Source organism: Alosa pseudoharengus, unplaced genomic scaffold (genome assembly GCF_046254945.1).
Source record: "Alosa pseudoharengus isolate Yale_2024_CS ecotype anadromous, Long Island Sound unplaced genomic scaffold, YU_APseudo_1.1 YU_APseudo_1.1_scf_11, whole genome shotgun sequence".
NCBI lineage: Eukaryota > Metazoa > Chordata > Actinopteri > Clupeiformes > Clupeidae > Alosa > Alosa pseudoharengus.
In genome coordinates, this window is record NW_027468576.1 from 16,387,103 (window position 1) to 16,404,417 (window position 17,315).

At 40.3% G+C, this 17,315-nt stretch overlaps 1 protein-coding gene across 2 annotated transcripts; it reads right to left on the reverse strand.

The window, feature by feature from the left end:
- Positions 1 to 2,484: 2,484 nt before the first annotated feature.
- On the reverse strand, positions 2,485 to 12,840 carry LOC143116814 (4-trimethylaminobutyraldehyde dehydrogenase A-like). Of its 2 annotated transcripts, none has more exons than XM_076278135.1 (12): positions 12,748 to 12,840; positions 12,355 to 12,510; positions 10,937 to 11,082; positions 10,562 to 10,691; positions 9,935 to 10,069; positions 9,256 to 9,452; positions 8,702 to 8,842; positions 8,092 to 8,280; positions 7,160 to 7,247; positions 3,619 to 3,760; positions 3,081 to 3,193; positions 2,485 to 2,956 (listed from the first exon to the last, which is right to left on the reverse strand). In XM_076278135.1, the coding sequence occupies exons 2-12, from the start codon at positions 12,503 to 12,505 to the stop codon at positions 2,862 to 2,864; spliced, it is 1,527 nt and encodes a 508-aa protein (XP_076134250.1). In that variant the 5' UTR covers positions 12,506 to 12,510; positions 12,748 to 12,840; the 3' UTR covers positions 2,485 to 2,861. The 2 variants fall into 2 exon arrangements, with proteins under 2 accessions (XP_076134250.1, XP_076134249.1); XM_076278134.1 differs by having other exon boundaries at positions 12,744 to 12,840.
- Positions 12,841 to 17,315: the final 4,475 nt, after the last annotated feature.

Genomic DNA, 17,315 nt, shown 5'->3' on the forward strand with positions numbered 1-17,315 from the left:
AAGAAAACACTATAAAAGATATGCTTAAATATATTTTAAGCATATCTTGATTATATATATACCGGTATATATATATAGATAGATTAGATGATAAAAAAGGAAAATCTAGTAAACTGGTCATATAGTTTAGATTCATTTTACCAGTTAATTTCCTGCAACCACAAAGATAGCAAAATAGGGGTGGACAGCATGTGACAGCAATGTAAAGACAACAGGCCTACCACCCAGTGTTGACAGTAACGGGGTACAGTAACAGGGAGGACAAATTAGGATAACGTCGGCCATTAGTAATGAACAGGACATCACATGGTGACTACACAAGAAGAGTTTTCACATATTAACCATATAGAACGTACACTTTCTGAATTCATAAAAAGAGTAGCCTATGTCATACCTTTCCTGCTTCAGAATGTGGTTTGCAGTCCCTGCCCTAGAGTGAAAGGGCAGGCCACAAGGGGTTATCTGATGGAAAGGATCCCACATTGAACTCTTGCATAATTCTGAGGTGGGAGGGTGCAAGAGTTCAAAACAGATGAATATGTGATGGAAAGTTAGAGTAACCAGTTGAAAATTAGTTGACTTGATAACGCCCTATTTCTTAATAGCCTACTGTCCGATTGGTCGGAATATACAGTGCATATCTTTGTGTCTGAGATAAATCCAGGTTGAGAGAGACATTTCCCTGACCGCAGTAAAATGTTGCTCAATCCTTGAACTTGGCTTCTTTTCTGCATCGTCAGCATGACCATGCGTGCACCCAATACACGTTGCAAACCACCAAAAAGAAGTAGAATACTCCCCACCTTTCCTAATGAGATAAAACCAAAACTATTATCTATGCACCCATTTCAGAAGTTTCAGGCTGATTGTGCAACGGGCCTACTGGTTTGATTTGCTCGCCTTTCCTGAATTCCTAAACTTATATAGATATGCGATTAGGGTTGGGTATCGTTTGGGTTTTATCCGATACCGGTGCTAAATCAATACTTTTAAAACGGTGCCGGTGCCGAAACGGTGCCTGAACCGGTACTTTGTTTTTAAAATGTTTTAAATTAAAATGGTCTAAAGCATGAATTGCTTTTTTTTTTATTGATAAGACAAATTTGAACATGAAATTGAACTGTTATGTTCAATTTACTATCAATATCTCATTGCTCCTACGAATAATACATTTAAATGTTAAAACAGCTTGACATGCATGCACACACAATGGTGAGCTCTGCTTTCAAGTTTACCTAGTGTAGGCGGTTTGCCATAATGCATGTTAAAACCGCTTGCCATAAAACTGCCAGGTCATGGACAACGGCATTTGAAAGCAAGCTAATCTAACAGGGACTCTATTTTCCAGTTAATTCAGTGTGTTCCCAAATGCTTAAAGAAATGTCTTGTCTTAACCCATAACACGCAGTAGTTTTGAACATGTTAGGCTACATGTCGGTGTTTAAGTGTTTAGATTCCCAGTGCTAGCCTAGTATTTTAACAGCATGGCTATTCGCTAACACCAGTCAGCTGAGTTTAATTAGCGATAACGTACGGAGATGGTTTCGTAGCCTCTTTGACAGCTCAGTGACATCAGGTATGTAACCTACATATTTATGTTTTTGCCAGCTAACTTTTAACATTATCTTCATATTTATTGTGATGCTATATGGGCCTCATGCACATGAAAGATTAATATCAACCCATTATGTTGTTTAACACACCGTGAAATAAAGTTTACAACTTTGCTGATAACATTTCAAATAAATGTCAGTTAGCGCATTAGCAAGGATATTATGTAATGTATAGGCTAGCCTACTGTTGACGTTGTTTCATAGCCTTTTGCTTGTGTGTAGTTAGGCCCACTGCTAGATTTTGACAGGAGCTCGCATGTCGCTGTAAAGTAAGCTACTTGGGCTCACGCAAGCTGTCAAACACTGTCCACTCGCCTATGTGGTGCACCCTTTTACACATCCAGTGTTTATCATATGTTAGCTAACTGTATCTGGATGTGTTGCTATCAGAGCAAGACGTTAGAGATAGCGCATGACATGCAGTGATGCCTCGTATAATTTTTATTTTATTTTTTAAAAACGCTATTTAAGCACCGAAATGAGGCACCGAAATCCACGTTGTTATTCGATGCAGTTACTACCGTTTGTGTCGGCACCGGTGCCATATTAGAACCGTGTTTCGGTGCCCAACCCTACATGAGATACAGTATGTGGCCTTTTCATCCAGTAGCCTTAGACAAATTCAAGAGAACCTTCAATAGTGCAAGTCATCTTATCCCAATAGACATATTTTCCCTAAAATGAGGTGAACCTGCTTGAAAACTTGCCAACCCCTATCCCTCTTGAAAGATCAGAGAAATTATGTCTTCAATGACAATATACTGCACGTTGTCAAACTGTTTTACACTGTTTCCAATACTTTCTTTTTTGAGAGGAAGATGGATCAAATATAAATAACAAAAAAAAGTATTTACATACGTTACCAAACAGCTTGTGACATTGCATTTTTTTATTATTATTTCAATTGTGACAAAACAAATACAAGTGCACTTTGAAATATAACCTGGGAAATATTAACATACATTAAAGTGTCTAATTTAGACAAAGCAAATACTTTACACCAAGTGATAACTAAGATTAGAAAGTTATTTTTGGTTAAGGCAGCACAGCAACAATCCAAATAGGTGATCGATACGGTTACAAACCTTTAAAAAAAGTGAACAACCTGTCAGTATCATGAGTCATAGTTAATGCTCAAACATTGATGCCATAAAATCTCGTGCAAATCTACACTATTCTCAGCACTTTGCTACATGCATGCACATCATGGGATGTTAAGAAGGTATAAGTCATTGTTGACATAGATAGTTAAAAAAGGCTTTCTACATCTCCCATTTCAACCACCACAGTCTTCAGCTGAGTGTAATACTCAACGGTCACCTGGCCAAGCTCCCTACCAAAGCCTGCAGTCAGAGAAAACAAAGGGGAAAAAAATCAGGAGAGACAAGATGGTCTTTTACAAATGACATGGAATATACTGTAATTGCTGTTCTGAGTTCAGCTTCAGTTGGATAAACGTAGATGTACCTGACATCTTGTAGCCACCGAAGGGCATCTCCAGGGGGTTGGTGTTGTAGTTGTTTATAAAACAGGAGCCCGCCTGCATGACCTCAGCCACACGATGAGCACGAGACACATCCCTGCAGTGAAGAAAATAATATCAAACATTCAAGTCTCTCTTTACTCCCCAAATGTTGTGATCACATGATGTGCTCAAAATTAAATAAGAATTAATTAGAACTTGTAACGGCAGTTTGTCCTGTTAACTGAGAAATGAGTCGATGTGTGGCATGTGTGTGAGAGAAGTAGTTCTACAAACAAGCTAGTTTTAACGATCAGATGGTGGAAATTATAGCAACACAACGCAAGTGTGGCAACAGTGGTATACAGAAAAATAATGCACTTTGAGGTGTAACAGCCACTTTGCTTTGCATCGTGGCCGTATTACCACCTCGAACATGCATTATTTTTCTGATACCCAAACGCTGTGGAGTCCATTATCCCTTACATAAAACACTACTGATGGGCGAGTATCTTAATGTAAACCAGATAACTGAGGAGGTACCTAGTGAAGACGCCGGAGGCCAACCCGTAGGTGGAGTTGTTGGCTCTCTGCAGGACCTCTTCCTCCGTGTCAAAGGGCAAGACAGACATGACGGGCCCAAAGATCTCCTCCTTCACACAGGTCATGTCGTCCCTGCAGTTGTCTATAAGGACACGCAGATATTTCCATTCATATGCAATGAAATGTTATTGGGGGCCAAGCAGCGACACACAAATTAGGCACAGTCCCATGATTAATTTCACCAAGTTTCAAGTCGGCACCTTGAGCGCTCTAGCGGCACCAACAGGCCAAAGTTGGACGCGCGTTCACGCACGTAACTTTTGACCTGTTGACCCGATTGTCAAAAATGACGTATTGTTGGAATCCTTGGCCCATGCCGAGTTCAACGCACTCTATGACGTCATTTTCCGCCATGATGGATTTTCCGCTATTTTGGATTTTATCAAAAGTTAAACTAAAGTTTCACGCCTCACAAAGTTTGTCCGATTTTCACGAAACTTAGTATATATGATCTTCAGACCAAGCCGCACAAAAGTTATCCCTTTTCGTCTTCGGAACTAAAACCGCTCTCCCGTAACAGCCAATCGAAATTTGTGGCGAAGCCGCCAAACAGGAAGTGAGCTCATATCTCCGCAACCATTTCATGTATCATAACCAAACCAGAGCCCGTCTACGGAGAGCCTTGCCACTCCGTATTAAGTCCCATTGTACCGAATTTTGGTTGCAGTTCCACCATATTTCCACTGGGGGCGATCGCCATGAGTGCAGAATGAATGGGAGTCATTGGAGCTAGACGGCTAAATTTGTCTCTTTCTCCTGATTGTCGTTGACAAATCTCAGATTTGATTGTAGTTTGTATAACTTCAACATGGGTTATAGGTCAAAAGTTGAATGAACGAGTACTTATGTCCTTTTGATTTCTTACAGTTTGGGTCGTTGTTGCCCATAACACGCTAGCATTGTGCTAATGAGTGACGTCATTGACACGTTTGAAAGGCTTTTTAGAACAATTAAGTGACTTTAAAAAATATAATACTCCACCAAGTGTATTTTCTTTGCCTCCCCTTTCGAATACAATATTCAAATTACTTGAAAAAAAATTATATCCCGAGAAAAGTGGATTTTGAGGGGTACAGCTCCATAGACCTCCATGCATTCTGCACTCGTGGATGAGCGCCCTCATGTGGAACCACAGAAGGAACTGCAACCAGTTCAGAAACCGGAAGTGGCAGTTCTCCCCTTATTAGACATTCTCTGACCAAACTTAGTACATAGACTCATGACTCCATCAGGAGGATGTTCAAATACTTTAGTGACCTTTGACCTCTAGAGGGCGCTGCAATTAGGAACAATGTGTTTTGGCCTGTAGCTGCTGTTGTGTTTGGAATTAAAATTTACTAGTGGGGTCTGTTAATACAGTCGGAGGTCCTTAGGCTGACCCAAGCAAAACTGTGATGTCATCCTAATTGATTCGGCCGCCATATTGGATTTAATAAAAAAACACCTAAAAGTTTTCACAGGTCACAAAGTTTGTCCGATTGACACCAAACTAGGCACACATAATCTTCAGTCCAAGCCTCAAAAAAGTTATCCCTTTTTGACTTCAAACCTAAAATCGTTCGCCCGTAACAGCCAATCAAAATTGGCGGCGAAGCCACCAAACAGGAAGTGAAGGGATATCTCAGTAATGCTTTCACGTATCAAAACCAAAATTGTTACATGGGCCCAGAACCCAATTAGGAGGAGGCTCAAGAAATGTGGTACATTTTGACCACTGTGTGGCGCTATAATCACCGGAAGTAGGCTCATATCTCAGCAATGCTTACACATATTGAAACCAAACTTGGTACATGGGCTTGAGACCCCATTCTGAAGATTCAAAATAAATTTGGAGTCTTTTGACCACTACGGGGGCGCTATAATCACAGGAAGTAGGGTCATATCTCAGCAATGCTTTTCACATATCGAAACCAAACTTGGTATATGGATTTGGTAAGGAGAAGTTACCCTTCCTGGGGCGCAAGCTAAGGTAAGCTAACTGTTTAACCTTTAACTTAACGAAACAGGTTTTTGGCAGCATGGGGCGTAAGCTAACTGGCTAATTTGTTTTGTGTTTGGGATGGGGCCTAAGCTAACGGGCTAAGCTAACTGGCTAATTTGTTTTGTGTTTGTTGATGGTTGATGGTTGGTTGGCCAAGGTTTTTTATGGTTATGGTTTAGTCCACATCAACGGGACAGACCAACCTAGCCAACTTAGACCATGCCTAGGTTGGTTAAGGGTATTTGGATGTTTGTTGTGGTAATATGGTGGCAGCATGGGGCGTAAGCTAACTGGCTAATTTGCCTGGGCTGGTTAAGAGTATTTTGGGTATTGGATATTTCAATGTGGTAATATGGTGGCAGCATGGAGGGGAGTGTCTCCAGGACGCTGGTTTCACTGTTAAGCCTTCATGAGGTGTCGTGGGCCTAACTTAACGAAACATCGGTGAATGAGGGTGCCCACTTGATAACCCCAATGACATGCCGCATACTATATAGGCTACTGCTGTTGGATGGGCCATTTGTATTGTGCTTGTGACCATTTGTTGGCGGATTTGTGGGTAGTGTGCTTTTTAAAGTTAAACTTGAGCAGGGGCTTCTGAATGTGTTTTTACCTTGGATTTTGGCACAAGGGATTTTAACATCTAATCCTGTGTATTAATGTAATTGGGATCCCATCCTGAGGACACACAATACATTTGGTGACCTTCGACCACTAGGGGGGCTATAATTAGGAAGACTTTTATGTATCGACACCAAACTTGATACGTTGATTTGTAAACACATCCTAAGGACCCACAATAAATTTGGTGACATTTGACCACTAGGGGCTCTATAATTAGCAACACTTTCACCTATCACAACCAAACTTGGTATGTGGACTTTGGACCACATCCTGAGGATGCACAATTAATTTGGTGTGCTTTCACCACTAGGGGTGCTATAATTGTCAACACTTTCACGGATTAAAACCAAACTTGGTATGTGAACTTAGGAGTACATCTTGAGGACACACAATAAATTCGGTGACCTTCAAATCCAGTCCAGTCCAATCCAATCAAATCTAACACAACACAGTCAAGTCCAGTCCAATCCAATCCAATCCAATCCAATCTAATCCCAACTCCTGCTTAACTGCTTGGCCCCCTCATTGCTGCTTGCAGCTATATTTTCTATTTAATATCTGTCATACCCTTTTAGGGACTTAAGATGCATGCTCGTATAAGTAGGGCATAGGTTCAAAGTTTACACACAACATAGGTTCAAAGTTTACACACAACATCTCCATTCCTAGGAGTCTCTAGGCGATTATAAGGGGTTGTAAGTTGCTTTGGAAAGAAGCGTCTGCTAAATGAATAAATATAAAAATGTAAATGGTTAACTATGGGTAAAAGAACATACAAAATGTTTAAACCTCCTTTGACTCAACATTTTAACTTTCATTGTCTAACCACAATATCAGCCACCTTAAGCATGTCAAACATTACAGGAAGTTACCCACCAAGGACACACGGAGACATGAAGAAGCCCCCTTTCAGTTTAGGGTCGCTGGGAGCAAACAGCTCACCCCCACAAAGCACCTTGGCACCCTAAAAATCAGGGTCACACATTACAAAACATAGAGACAAAGAATACAGAGGCCCTGAACAAGTGGTTTAGGCCACATCTTAGTATCTGAACACTAGGGCTACAACTAACGATTCTTTTCATAGTCAATTAATCTGACGATTCTTTTGGACGATTAATCGATTAGTTGTTTGATCGATAAAATGCTAGAAAATGGTGAAAAAATCTCAATAAAGCCCAAGATTATGTCTTCAAATGCCTTGTTTTGTCCACACACCAAACATATTTAGTTCACCGTCATAGAGGAGTACTGTAAGTAAAGCTGAAAATATTCAAGTTTAAGAAGCTTCAATCAGATAATTTTGATGTATTTCCCTTAAAGAATGACACAAACCAATTAATCGATTATCGGAATAGTTTGGCGATTCATTTAATAGTCAACAACTTGCAGCCCTACTGAACACAATCAACAAATACAACCACTGAAGTGTTTCAATATTAGGCAAACAATGCATGGTTGAAAGTCATACCAGCGGTTCTGACCATTTTTATTATAGCGTGTCCATTTGTAAGGGCCACACTGCTATACCACAATATACTGCCATTGAAAAGGTTTTTTAGACTGTGACACATTACATAACTGAAACACCAAGCTCTGCAACAAAAATAGTCAAACCAAAAATAAAGGTCTTGAAATGACTCAGACATTGACTCTGTCAAAGTCTTTGATGAGGTCAGTTTTTGTTTGCACTATAACACTGCAAGTTTAATCAGTGTGTTCCAGTCCGTTTTCTTTGTTTTAATGACTCTTCATACTACAGACAAACCTTTATGCCATATAATTCCATTGTCTGTGTGGAACTGTACCTGTTTCTTAGCCGCGTCAACATAGGCCAGCACCTTGTCCAGCTGTGGCCTGCTGATCAGGGCCCCCATGCGGGTGCCCTCCAGTTGGGGGTCTCCCAGAGGGATGGCATTGGTCCTCTTCACCACCTCCTCCAGGAACTGCGGCATGATGTCTCTTTGGACGTACACTCGGGTACCGTTACAGCACACCTGACAGCAGCAGCACACAAGTCAAGCATTCAATATTATTCATTCTGCTAATGTATTTACCATGTGTACATCTCAGATATTGGTTTAAAAAATAAATAAAAGAAAAACATAAAAAAAAAGAAATCACAGACACTCAAAAGCGGTGCACAGTAGCAAAGAATAAGGTAGTCTACTGGAACCTTTAAGGGGGAATTCCGGGGATTTTTCCTCTAGATCTCCGTTTCTCAAGGTCACTGAGTACTGTCAGTACGAGAAAAAAAACCTGAAAACAATCGGTTTTACCTAGCTCGAGTTGCTGCAGCCAACAGCTAAAGTAGCAGCCGGAGTTCCCCTTTAACTATAACCTAACCATGAGAGACTTCAGACCTCTGTTGTTGTACTGATTCCAATACGCATAAATCAGATTATCAAATTTATCTACCTGTCCCTGGGTCAGGAAGTTAGCCATCAGTGCACCCTTCACAGCGTTCTCCAGCTCACAGTCCTTAAAGATGATCAGAGGAGACTTCCCTCCCAGTTCCATGGTCACCTGCTTTACCCCTTTAGAAGACATCTCCATGACCTTGAAGAAAATATTACTCAACTTACACAGCACATTGTCACATAACAGCACACAACATCCTGAAGCAGGTTATGGTTAAAAATTCAAACTATACTGAAAAGCTGTCAGGTTCTGAGGACTAGATGTGGCTGAGTGTTATTATCTCCATGACGTTCAACTAGCAACATTTTGTATCTAGCTGAAGTCAGACTTTCTATTACTGAATGAGTTAGGTTAGCACACCATTTTATATGACCATTATCTTTTCTAGAGCTGGGCAGTATCTAAGATTTTTACAGTAAGTGCATGTGATTTATGACCCAAGCTGTGTTATTGTGTTATCAAATAGTATCACCCTCTTGGTAAGATGCACAGAAATGCTATACATGCAAAAAGTTGTCATACAGTACAGCTGAAAACCCACTGTATTTTACCTTCTTTCCAGTCGGGACGCTGCCTGTAAAGGACACCTTAGCCACTGTTGGATGGTGGCACAATAGGGTCCCTGTCTCTGCCCCACCCTGGACCACGTTAAAGAGCCCCTCTGGTGCCCCAGCTTCCTTAAAGACCTCTGCCAGTATGACTGCTGTGATTGGAGTCATTGGGGAGGGTTTGAACACCATGGCATTACCTGAAAAGGGAAACAATGCAGGGTGATGAGAAATTAGAAAAACATACTGTATGTCTTAACAGGGGCAGTTTAGCAGGTTCAAAATACTTTCAAACAATCAGGAAAAATAATTTGTTGAAGGGGTGGGGAGGAGTTGAACTCCAAGCCTAAAATCTTCCGGAGTTGGATCAACTGCATAACATGACAAGATGGTTTCCGGTACATGAACTAAGCATAGTCCTGGACTTAAAAGAGAACTTGGAGATTTCTATTTAAAGTCTAGGACTAGGCTTACTCCATGTATGTGAAATGTGAACTATTGTACATGAAATTATGCATCAATGTCAGAATAATGTTAATGCCATTGCCGTCTGATGGTATCATTCTAGGTCAGTGTGAAAGTTAACCTTTGAAAATGAACTGAACTGAAGAGAAAGTTGACACCAACTGCATGAATGGTAAAAGGACAAACAGAACAGTGGGAACAGACATAACAGTCATACCACACGCTAGCGCTGGAGCTGCCTTCATCACAGCGATTTGGAAGGGGAAGTTCCAGGCTCCGATGCCCACGCAGACACCCAAGGGTTCCCGACGAGTGTAGGCAAAGGAACCACCTGGGAGCTGGATGTGTTGGCCTAGGGAGCAGAAACACAGTTTGTTTGTTTAATGAGACAGACAGAGAAATACAACAAACCCGAAACAGCATGTATACAAATCTAAAAAAACAAAAACAGTTGAAGATCATTGAATCAGAAAAGTCTTTACTTCTATACTGTATGTATATCATCAACATATTAAAATCTTAACGAGAGTGCCCATCAACCATATATATATATATACATACACATACATATATTTATTAAAGAAATGTACTGAAAGCAGGAAATGCAGCCAGGAAAGTGTGATGGTAAGAAGTGGTAAAAGTGTAACGTAAATTTTAGTTATATATTTTAAAGGAAAGAAAGCCAGAAGTGACACATGCTGGGAATGAGAGAGACCGCTGAACCCTAACCAGGTAGCCTGTTTTATAACACCAGCTACAGCAATCAGGTGACAAGCAGTATCTGTGCCTTAGCTCCGCCCAGCAAGACAGAGAGAGAGACAGGCAGGGCCATAACATCACCAACCTGCCAGAGTCGGGGCAATCCCAGCGTAGTATTCTATGCACCTTGCAGCTGTGTCAATGTTCACCTTAGCCTCTGTGATGGTCTTCCCATTGTTGGCCACTTCTACTCGGGCTATTTTATCTCTATGCTCCTGTTAAGATTAAGTAAATGGGGTGATTTTAACAACATGGAGACTGTCATCACCGAGCAAGCGAGGAAGTGAGAAAGAGGGAAACAATAGAGAAAATCACATCATAATCCTAGCCTGATCAAAACTCTGCAATGCTTCTCAAGTATGCAAACTAAAATCTAAAACACTATGGTCTTAAAAATGTCTGTGACCATTTATATACATGTTTTGTGTAAAAAAAAAAAAAAAAGATATTCATGTCTTACCCTGATGATGCGAGCTGCTTCCAACATAATGCGGGCTCTCTCCATGCCAGCCAGCTTGCTCCATTGTAGAAAGGCAGAGTGGGCGCTCTTGATGGCCTGGTCGACCTCCTCCTCTCCACAAGGCACCAGGTCACAGAGCACACGGCCTATGGCCAGCAGGAAGATGAATTTGCCAGACATCAAATAACACCTCTTACTAAATGAATTGTGCCAAGTCATTTTATGAAAGAAAATGTAATAGAAGACTTCTAGGCTACCTCTAACCATGGCATCTACAACATGATAGGTTGCATGCATACACAGAAAATCAATGGTAGGCCCAAAATACCAAGAGACTGTGGAATTGATGTGGTACTCAAATGAAGCTGACGTTTATCATAGACAATGTTGATAAGTAAGCCCATGTCCAGTGACGCAGATCAGTGGTGTGTACTACGAATCTCGATCAGTGGGTTAGCGAGGTATGTTGCGCTCAAAGCCAGGCTATGCTGTGACACGAAAGTGGATCTGTTTTAGTGTCGCTATATCACCATGGTATCTTATGCTGTCAACCAAACCTGGTCGGGAGGAGGTTATGTGCTAAATTATAGCTCAAATCGTGTAATCTACCGCACACTGACCAATCAATTGTCTTAAAAACGAAGTTATCTCACGTGTAGGATTCTGTCATATATCTTACAGGTGGAGCTCCGCCTCTACTAACATTTTGGATCTTGAATGCGCTTTAATAGTGCTGTGCGTGCAAATATCCCACTATGGACGTGCATACCATACAACAAGTGATGACAATTGATTTATTTGATGTTATAGGTTAGACACAAAAAAAGACCGCAGTGTACATTAAGCTATCGCTCATGAATGCGGAAGTAATTGTTTTTAAATAGAGGCGGTCTTGTGCGTCTCCACGTTACACGATTGGCCAAAGTCATCCCAACACCGAGAACGCGCACAGATCTGAGCTGAAAGCCTACTTTGACAAATATATCACATAACTGCAATCGTAGTATCACTTAACGTATACCCCTGAGTCAAGGCTTTGTCAAGCCTCGATATGTCTACATAGGCTAGATATGTCTAACGTGCTTCGTAGTATACCCCACAGCTGAATTGAGAAGACGGGTATTTGGGGGAATTCAGGAAAATCTACATAAACACACAACTCATGCCTGCATCTCTGTGTTGGTATTAACTTATCTGAGGATCCTTTTGATCATTAATCATTTCTCTTATTAATGGTAAATCCTTAACTAAGAATTCCTTGGTCTACCAAATTAGTCTGTGAGACAGGTTACTATTACAGCCACATTACTCTCAAAGGGAAATTACCTGCATCGATACTGCAATCCAAAACACGCACCTTGGCAAAAGGCTGCAGCGAGCAAATACATCTACCGAACAGGGTGGTAATGTTTACTCACCTGTTGCAGGTTCATACACGGGCTCAGCGCTTTTAGCGTCCTTGGGCCGCACCCTTGCGCCGTTCCAAAAATTCAGCGGCTCCTTCACCACCAGAGTGCCTGTGGAGACGTTGCTGAACTCGGGAAGCTGAATAAGTGGTCGCTGAGCCATTTGGACTGAAGAAATAGAAACGTGTATGCAGGTTAAATATAGTGTGGGTAGATAGTCTACTTTTTTGGCAGCAAACATGTAACGGTAACATTTACCCGTTCAAACAAAACAGTTGTTTGAGTCGGTAAAAAAGTGACCAGACCTCATAGCCTATTATTATTAACCACATTCTTAATGCAGTCAACTAAAACACTTTTATGTGACGGCAACAGTTTTTGTAATAAATAATAGTTCTCACCTACACTGAACGTATCCTTCTTTTCAATGGATCACAAAGTGTGCATGTAGCGTTCTGAGCAATGAAGCACGAAACGCATAGTAGGCCTACTGTCTGAAACGAAGTTACGTAATCTGAATGAATATGGGCGGGATCGGTCTATAGTTCACAAGGAGGGCATGTGGGGTTTTGATAGACATTGGCGTAGCCCATTGTGAATCCATCTGGGCCGTTTACCAGTGGTTTATTGGTTCTTGTCACAAACAATAAACTTCACTAAATCCTGACACCGCACTTCAATTAACCCGTTTAATCCCAAATTTTCACCAGACTTGAATATATCAAAATCATGTGTCTTGAGTAACCCTTTGAAGTAATCAATTACAATTTTTTTAAATTTTCCTGAAAAAGTGGGTGAAAAGGAGTGTTTTATGCTTGGTCACAATTGTGACCGTTGGGAAACAAGTGCGATTTTAGGGATTTTCACACATTTCATTGTGCAATCATCTACTTTTCAATAAATTACAGTCAGAGATGATAAGGGGACATTGTCCCAGGTCTGTTCTTTACTTTTAATTTTGTATCACAATACAATACTCAACATTGCCTCTGCAATTCTCTATTATATTATAAGTGTGCCATTTTTTACCAGTGGTGGAATGTAACGAAGTACAAATACTTCGTTACTGTACTTAAGTAAATTTTCCACGTATTTGTACTTTACTTAAGTAAAATGTATAGTGCATACTTTTGACTTTTACTTCGTTACGTTTTACAGCAATTATCTGTACTTTTACTCCGCTACATTTCTACAACACCATCGTTCCTTTTTACGATACATTTTATGATCAGTTTTTTTTTCTCTCTGACAAACACGTTTGTTTTACCAGGGGGCGGGGTTGCTACCAAAGATTCTGGAGCGCTACGTGCATTCTTAGAAACATAAGCTTTTAGTCTAGACCAGGCAAAGCGTGAGCTTGTAGCCATCTGCATTCGGTAGGCTATATTCACCAGACCCATGGCTACACTGTACATGCAACGGTGTTCTGTGCCTTTCTCTGTCTGTTATCTGCAGCGTTAGGGCCTCCTCTCCGATGAGATTGCTATCCGCGGATCAGCGAAGTTACAGGCTCTGCCCATGCTTCTGTCACACGTCTGATCATTTGCGGCACAAATGAATGGTAGCCTAGACTATTAATGAATCGGTGGCCGGAAACAACGTAACATTTTCCAGATTAGGAAATATTCCTTAATTGTGTGTTATCAAATAAAGATGCATAGCCTACAATTGGGGGGTAGTAATGTGAGCGCTCATTCAATGTCTATGCGTCTGCGCAAGTGAAACTGAACCTAATTATAAAGACACCTTTCTCAGCAACTTTTCTGTTCAATCAGCATAATTAGCATTACGATCCACCCGACGTTTCCATTGTCTACCCCGTTAAACTTCAGGCAAAGATCCTTGATTACTAGCTCCGCTTTAACCCTCTCTGCTTCAGGCTCTCGTGTTTTGCTGAATGATATTACTCAGCAGATCACCCTAGTAACCAGAATTACAGTCTTGTAGGTCAGAATGTAAACTGTGCCACAGATGGCAAGCACAATTGCATTAGCTTAAAACTATTTAGTCGAGTATAACCTAAAACTAGCTTAATTAAAATACCACAGCCCATACTGATTTTTCCTTTTAGAAGATATTAAGAGAATAAATCATTATGCAAATACTTTTACTTTTAATACTTAAAGTAGCCTACATTTAAAATCAGGTACTTTTTACTTTTACTTAAGTAGGGTTGTCATTGTGGTACTTTTACTTTTACTAAAGTAAATATTTCTCTGTGTATTTGTACTTTTACTTAAGTACTGAGTTTCAGTACTTCCTCCACCACTGTTTTTTACATAGAAAAGGCGTTATATCACACTATTATGACTATAGTGTAAACAACACCCTACAATACAACAGCAACCACAAATGTTACAAAAAGTGATGTTGTTTGTTTTTTTGTTTATTGTTGTATTATTTAATTTTATAATTCCTTATTTAATTAATTGATTAATTACACAACAGATTGTCCTGCAAGTCTACTGCCATACTTCCAATGCCATTAATTGCCTTTCCATTGGACCAGCAATTGGTCTCCTTTGCTCAGTGGTATTGTTAAGGTCACTAAATGAAGTGAACCTATGTTACCTGGTCCCTATGCTCCAAAGGCCTTATATTCATAAGGCCCTATGTTCCCAGTGTATTATGTATCCTGGAACCTATGCACATTTGGGTACCTATTATGTGCTTTATAAAGCTGGAGGACCCTGGAAACATACAATGCTTGACCTGGGGAACACAGGACACCTGTCCATGATCCCATCACATATAAACCTGAGGAGCATAGGAGCCTGCTCTGACCTCAGTTATTGGCCTAATCTAGTGTCAGAGGGGTGTGATGTCCACTATATTGCTAAATTTGATTAATTTTACCACTGGAAATGCATACAACAGCATTACCATATGAGCCTGTCTGGCATCAAACACACAAGTGGAGAGGTGTGTTTTGGTGAGTGCTGTTAAACATATTTTCATCACAGCATGCAACTAAGTAACTTGCCATCTTCATAAGGCCCTATATTCCCAGTGTCCTACAGTATGTATCCTGGGACCTATGCTCATTCGGGTACCTATTATGTGCTTTTTAAAGCTGGAGGACCCAGGAAACATACAATGCTTGACCTGAGGAACACAGGACCCCTGTCCATAATCCTATTACATATAAACCTGAGGAGCATAAGAGCCTGCTCTGACCTCAGTTATTGGCCTAATCTAGTTTCAGAGGGGTGTGATATCCACTATATTGCTAAATTTGATTAATTTTACCACTAAATTAAGTAAGGTTCTAAATGCATAATAGGAAACATTCTGTAATTTGGACATACAATAGTGTGAGAGCAGATTTTTGAGACACTTGATCTTTATTTTTGATCACATGAAGCTTTGCTTCTGGTTCGTCTGACTGGTCCCTGTGGCAGAGGCCCTTTACTGTACATAAGTGGAGGGGGTATTGTTGGGAAAAGGGGTGGGGAATACATTTTCTGTTAAGGTTGTTCATGTCTACTGCAAGTCTATGCATAGATTCAGCCAATATGCCTTCAACAGGCTGACTGGCAAGTTGATTATACCCCCACCACCTTGTTATGTGACATATGTAATATAATAGTCAATAAGTATAATGATTTACTGCTTTTGAGGTGTGATTGTAAAATCTGGGCAGTCAGTTAGATCTGATATGTGCAGAAGGTGACTGAAAGTGAAATTAAAATAAAGAACAGCATAGAAAAACAGCTATTACAATAGCTATGTAATAGTGTGGTATAATGGATTTTCTATGTAAAAATTGGCACACTTAGAATATAATAGAGAATTTCAGAGGCCATGTTGAGAAATGCCATGTGATACAAATTTAAAAGTAAAGAACAGACCTGGGACAATGTCCCCATATCATCTCTGAATGGAATTTAGTGGAAATTAGATGATTGTACAATGAAATGTGTGAAAATCCCTAAAATCGGACTATGTTGTTTCCCAAACGGTCACAATTGTGACCATCATCATGTTCACTCATGCTATGAGAACGCTGAACAAAGTTCATACATTTCAATTGCATCCCTCCATACTAGACACCTTAAAGATGATGTGTACCAAAAATATTTGTCCTATGTTTACATAAACATACTTTTCTAAGCTTTAGTTTGGGAGCTTTTGGGTGGACATTTTCTGGTCAGGGTGCAACCAAAACATAAGCAGCTCTGGCCATGTGACAAATTACACTACACATTTGGCACTGCACATATTTAACTGAGACCCTTTCAGGTTTCTATTATTGGGAGAAATGTATTGATAATTCATCCAGTAACAGTTTTAAAGGCACAAGAGCAAGATTTTTTTGTACGGTCACAATTGTGACCGTTGGGATTAAACGGGTTAAAGGATTCTGTGGCAAAGTTTTGTGCATAGTCATTAAGAGCTGCTCTTACACTTTGAACAGAATGCCTTTTATGTTTTTCAGTGAATGGCCATACACATAGAAGAAAAAAACAAGACTCCCAGACAGTTGCCCAGGGCCTAGATGTGTCACACATAATCTCAGTGCAGACAGAGAAAACAAGGTCTGGCAGCAATTAAATCTGTGGGGCCAGTCCTAATGGGTTGATGAAACCCAAAATAACATGCTGCACTGGCCCAGGTAAGGGTGGTGTTTCAAGTTGACCTACATTAGTGATAAACTAGGTAAGTTAACTAAAATTAAGAGGTAAATCTCCTTAATAAGAATAAACTTTTGGCATTTTTTGATAAATGAATACAATAGAAGTTCAATTGTATAGAGCAATATAGTAAAGTGTACCTCTTTCTCTGGGTTACCCTATCCAGGGTTGTCACTTGAAACACCCCCCTGGACATATACACGTATTCCTCAACAGTGATCACCATCAAGTTTGGACCAAAGGTCTATAAGGTCAAGAGATGCATACTGTTCTTATAAGCATATTTTCTTCATGGTACTTTGTAATAAAATGCAATGTAGACATAATCTCATAAACCTC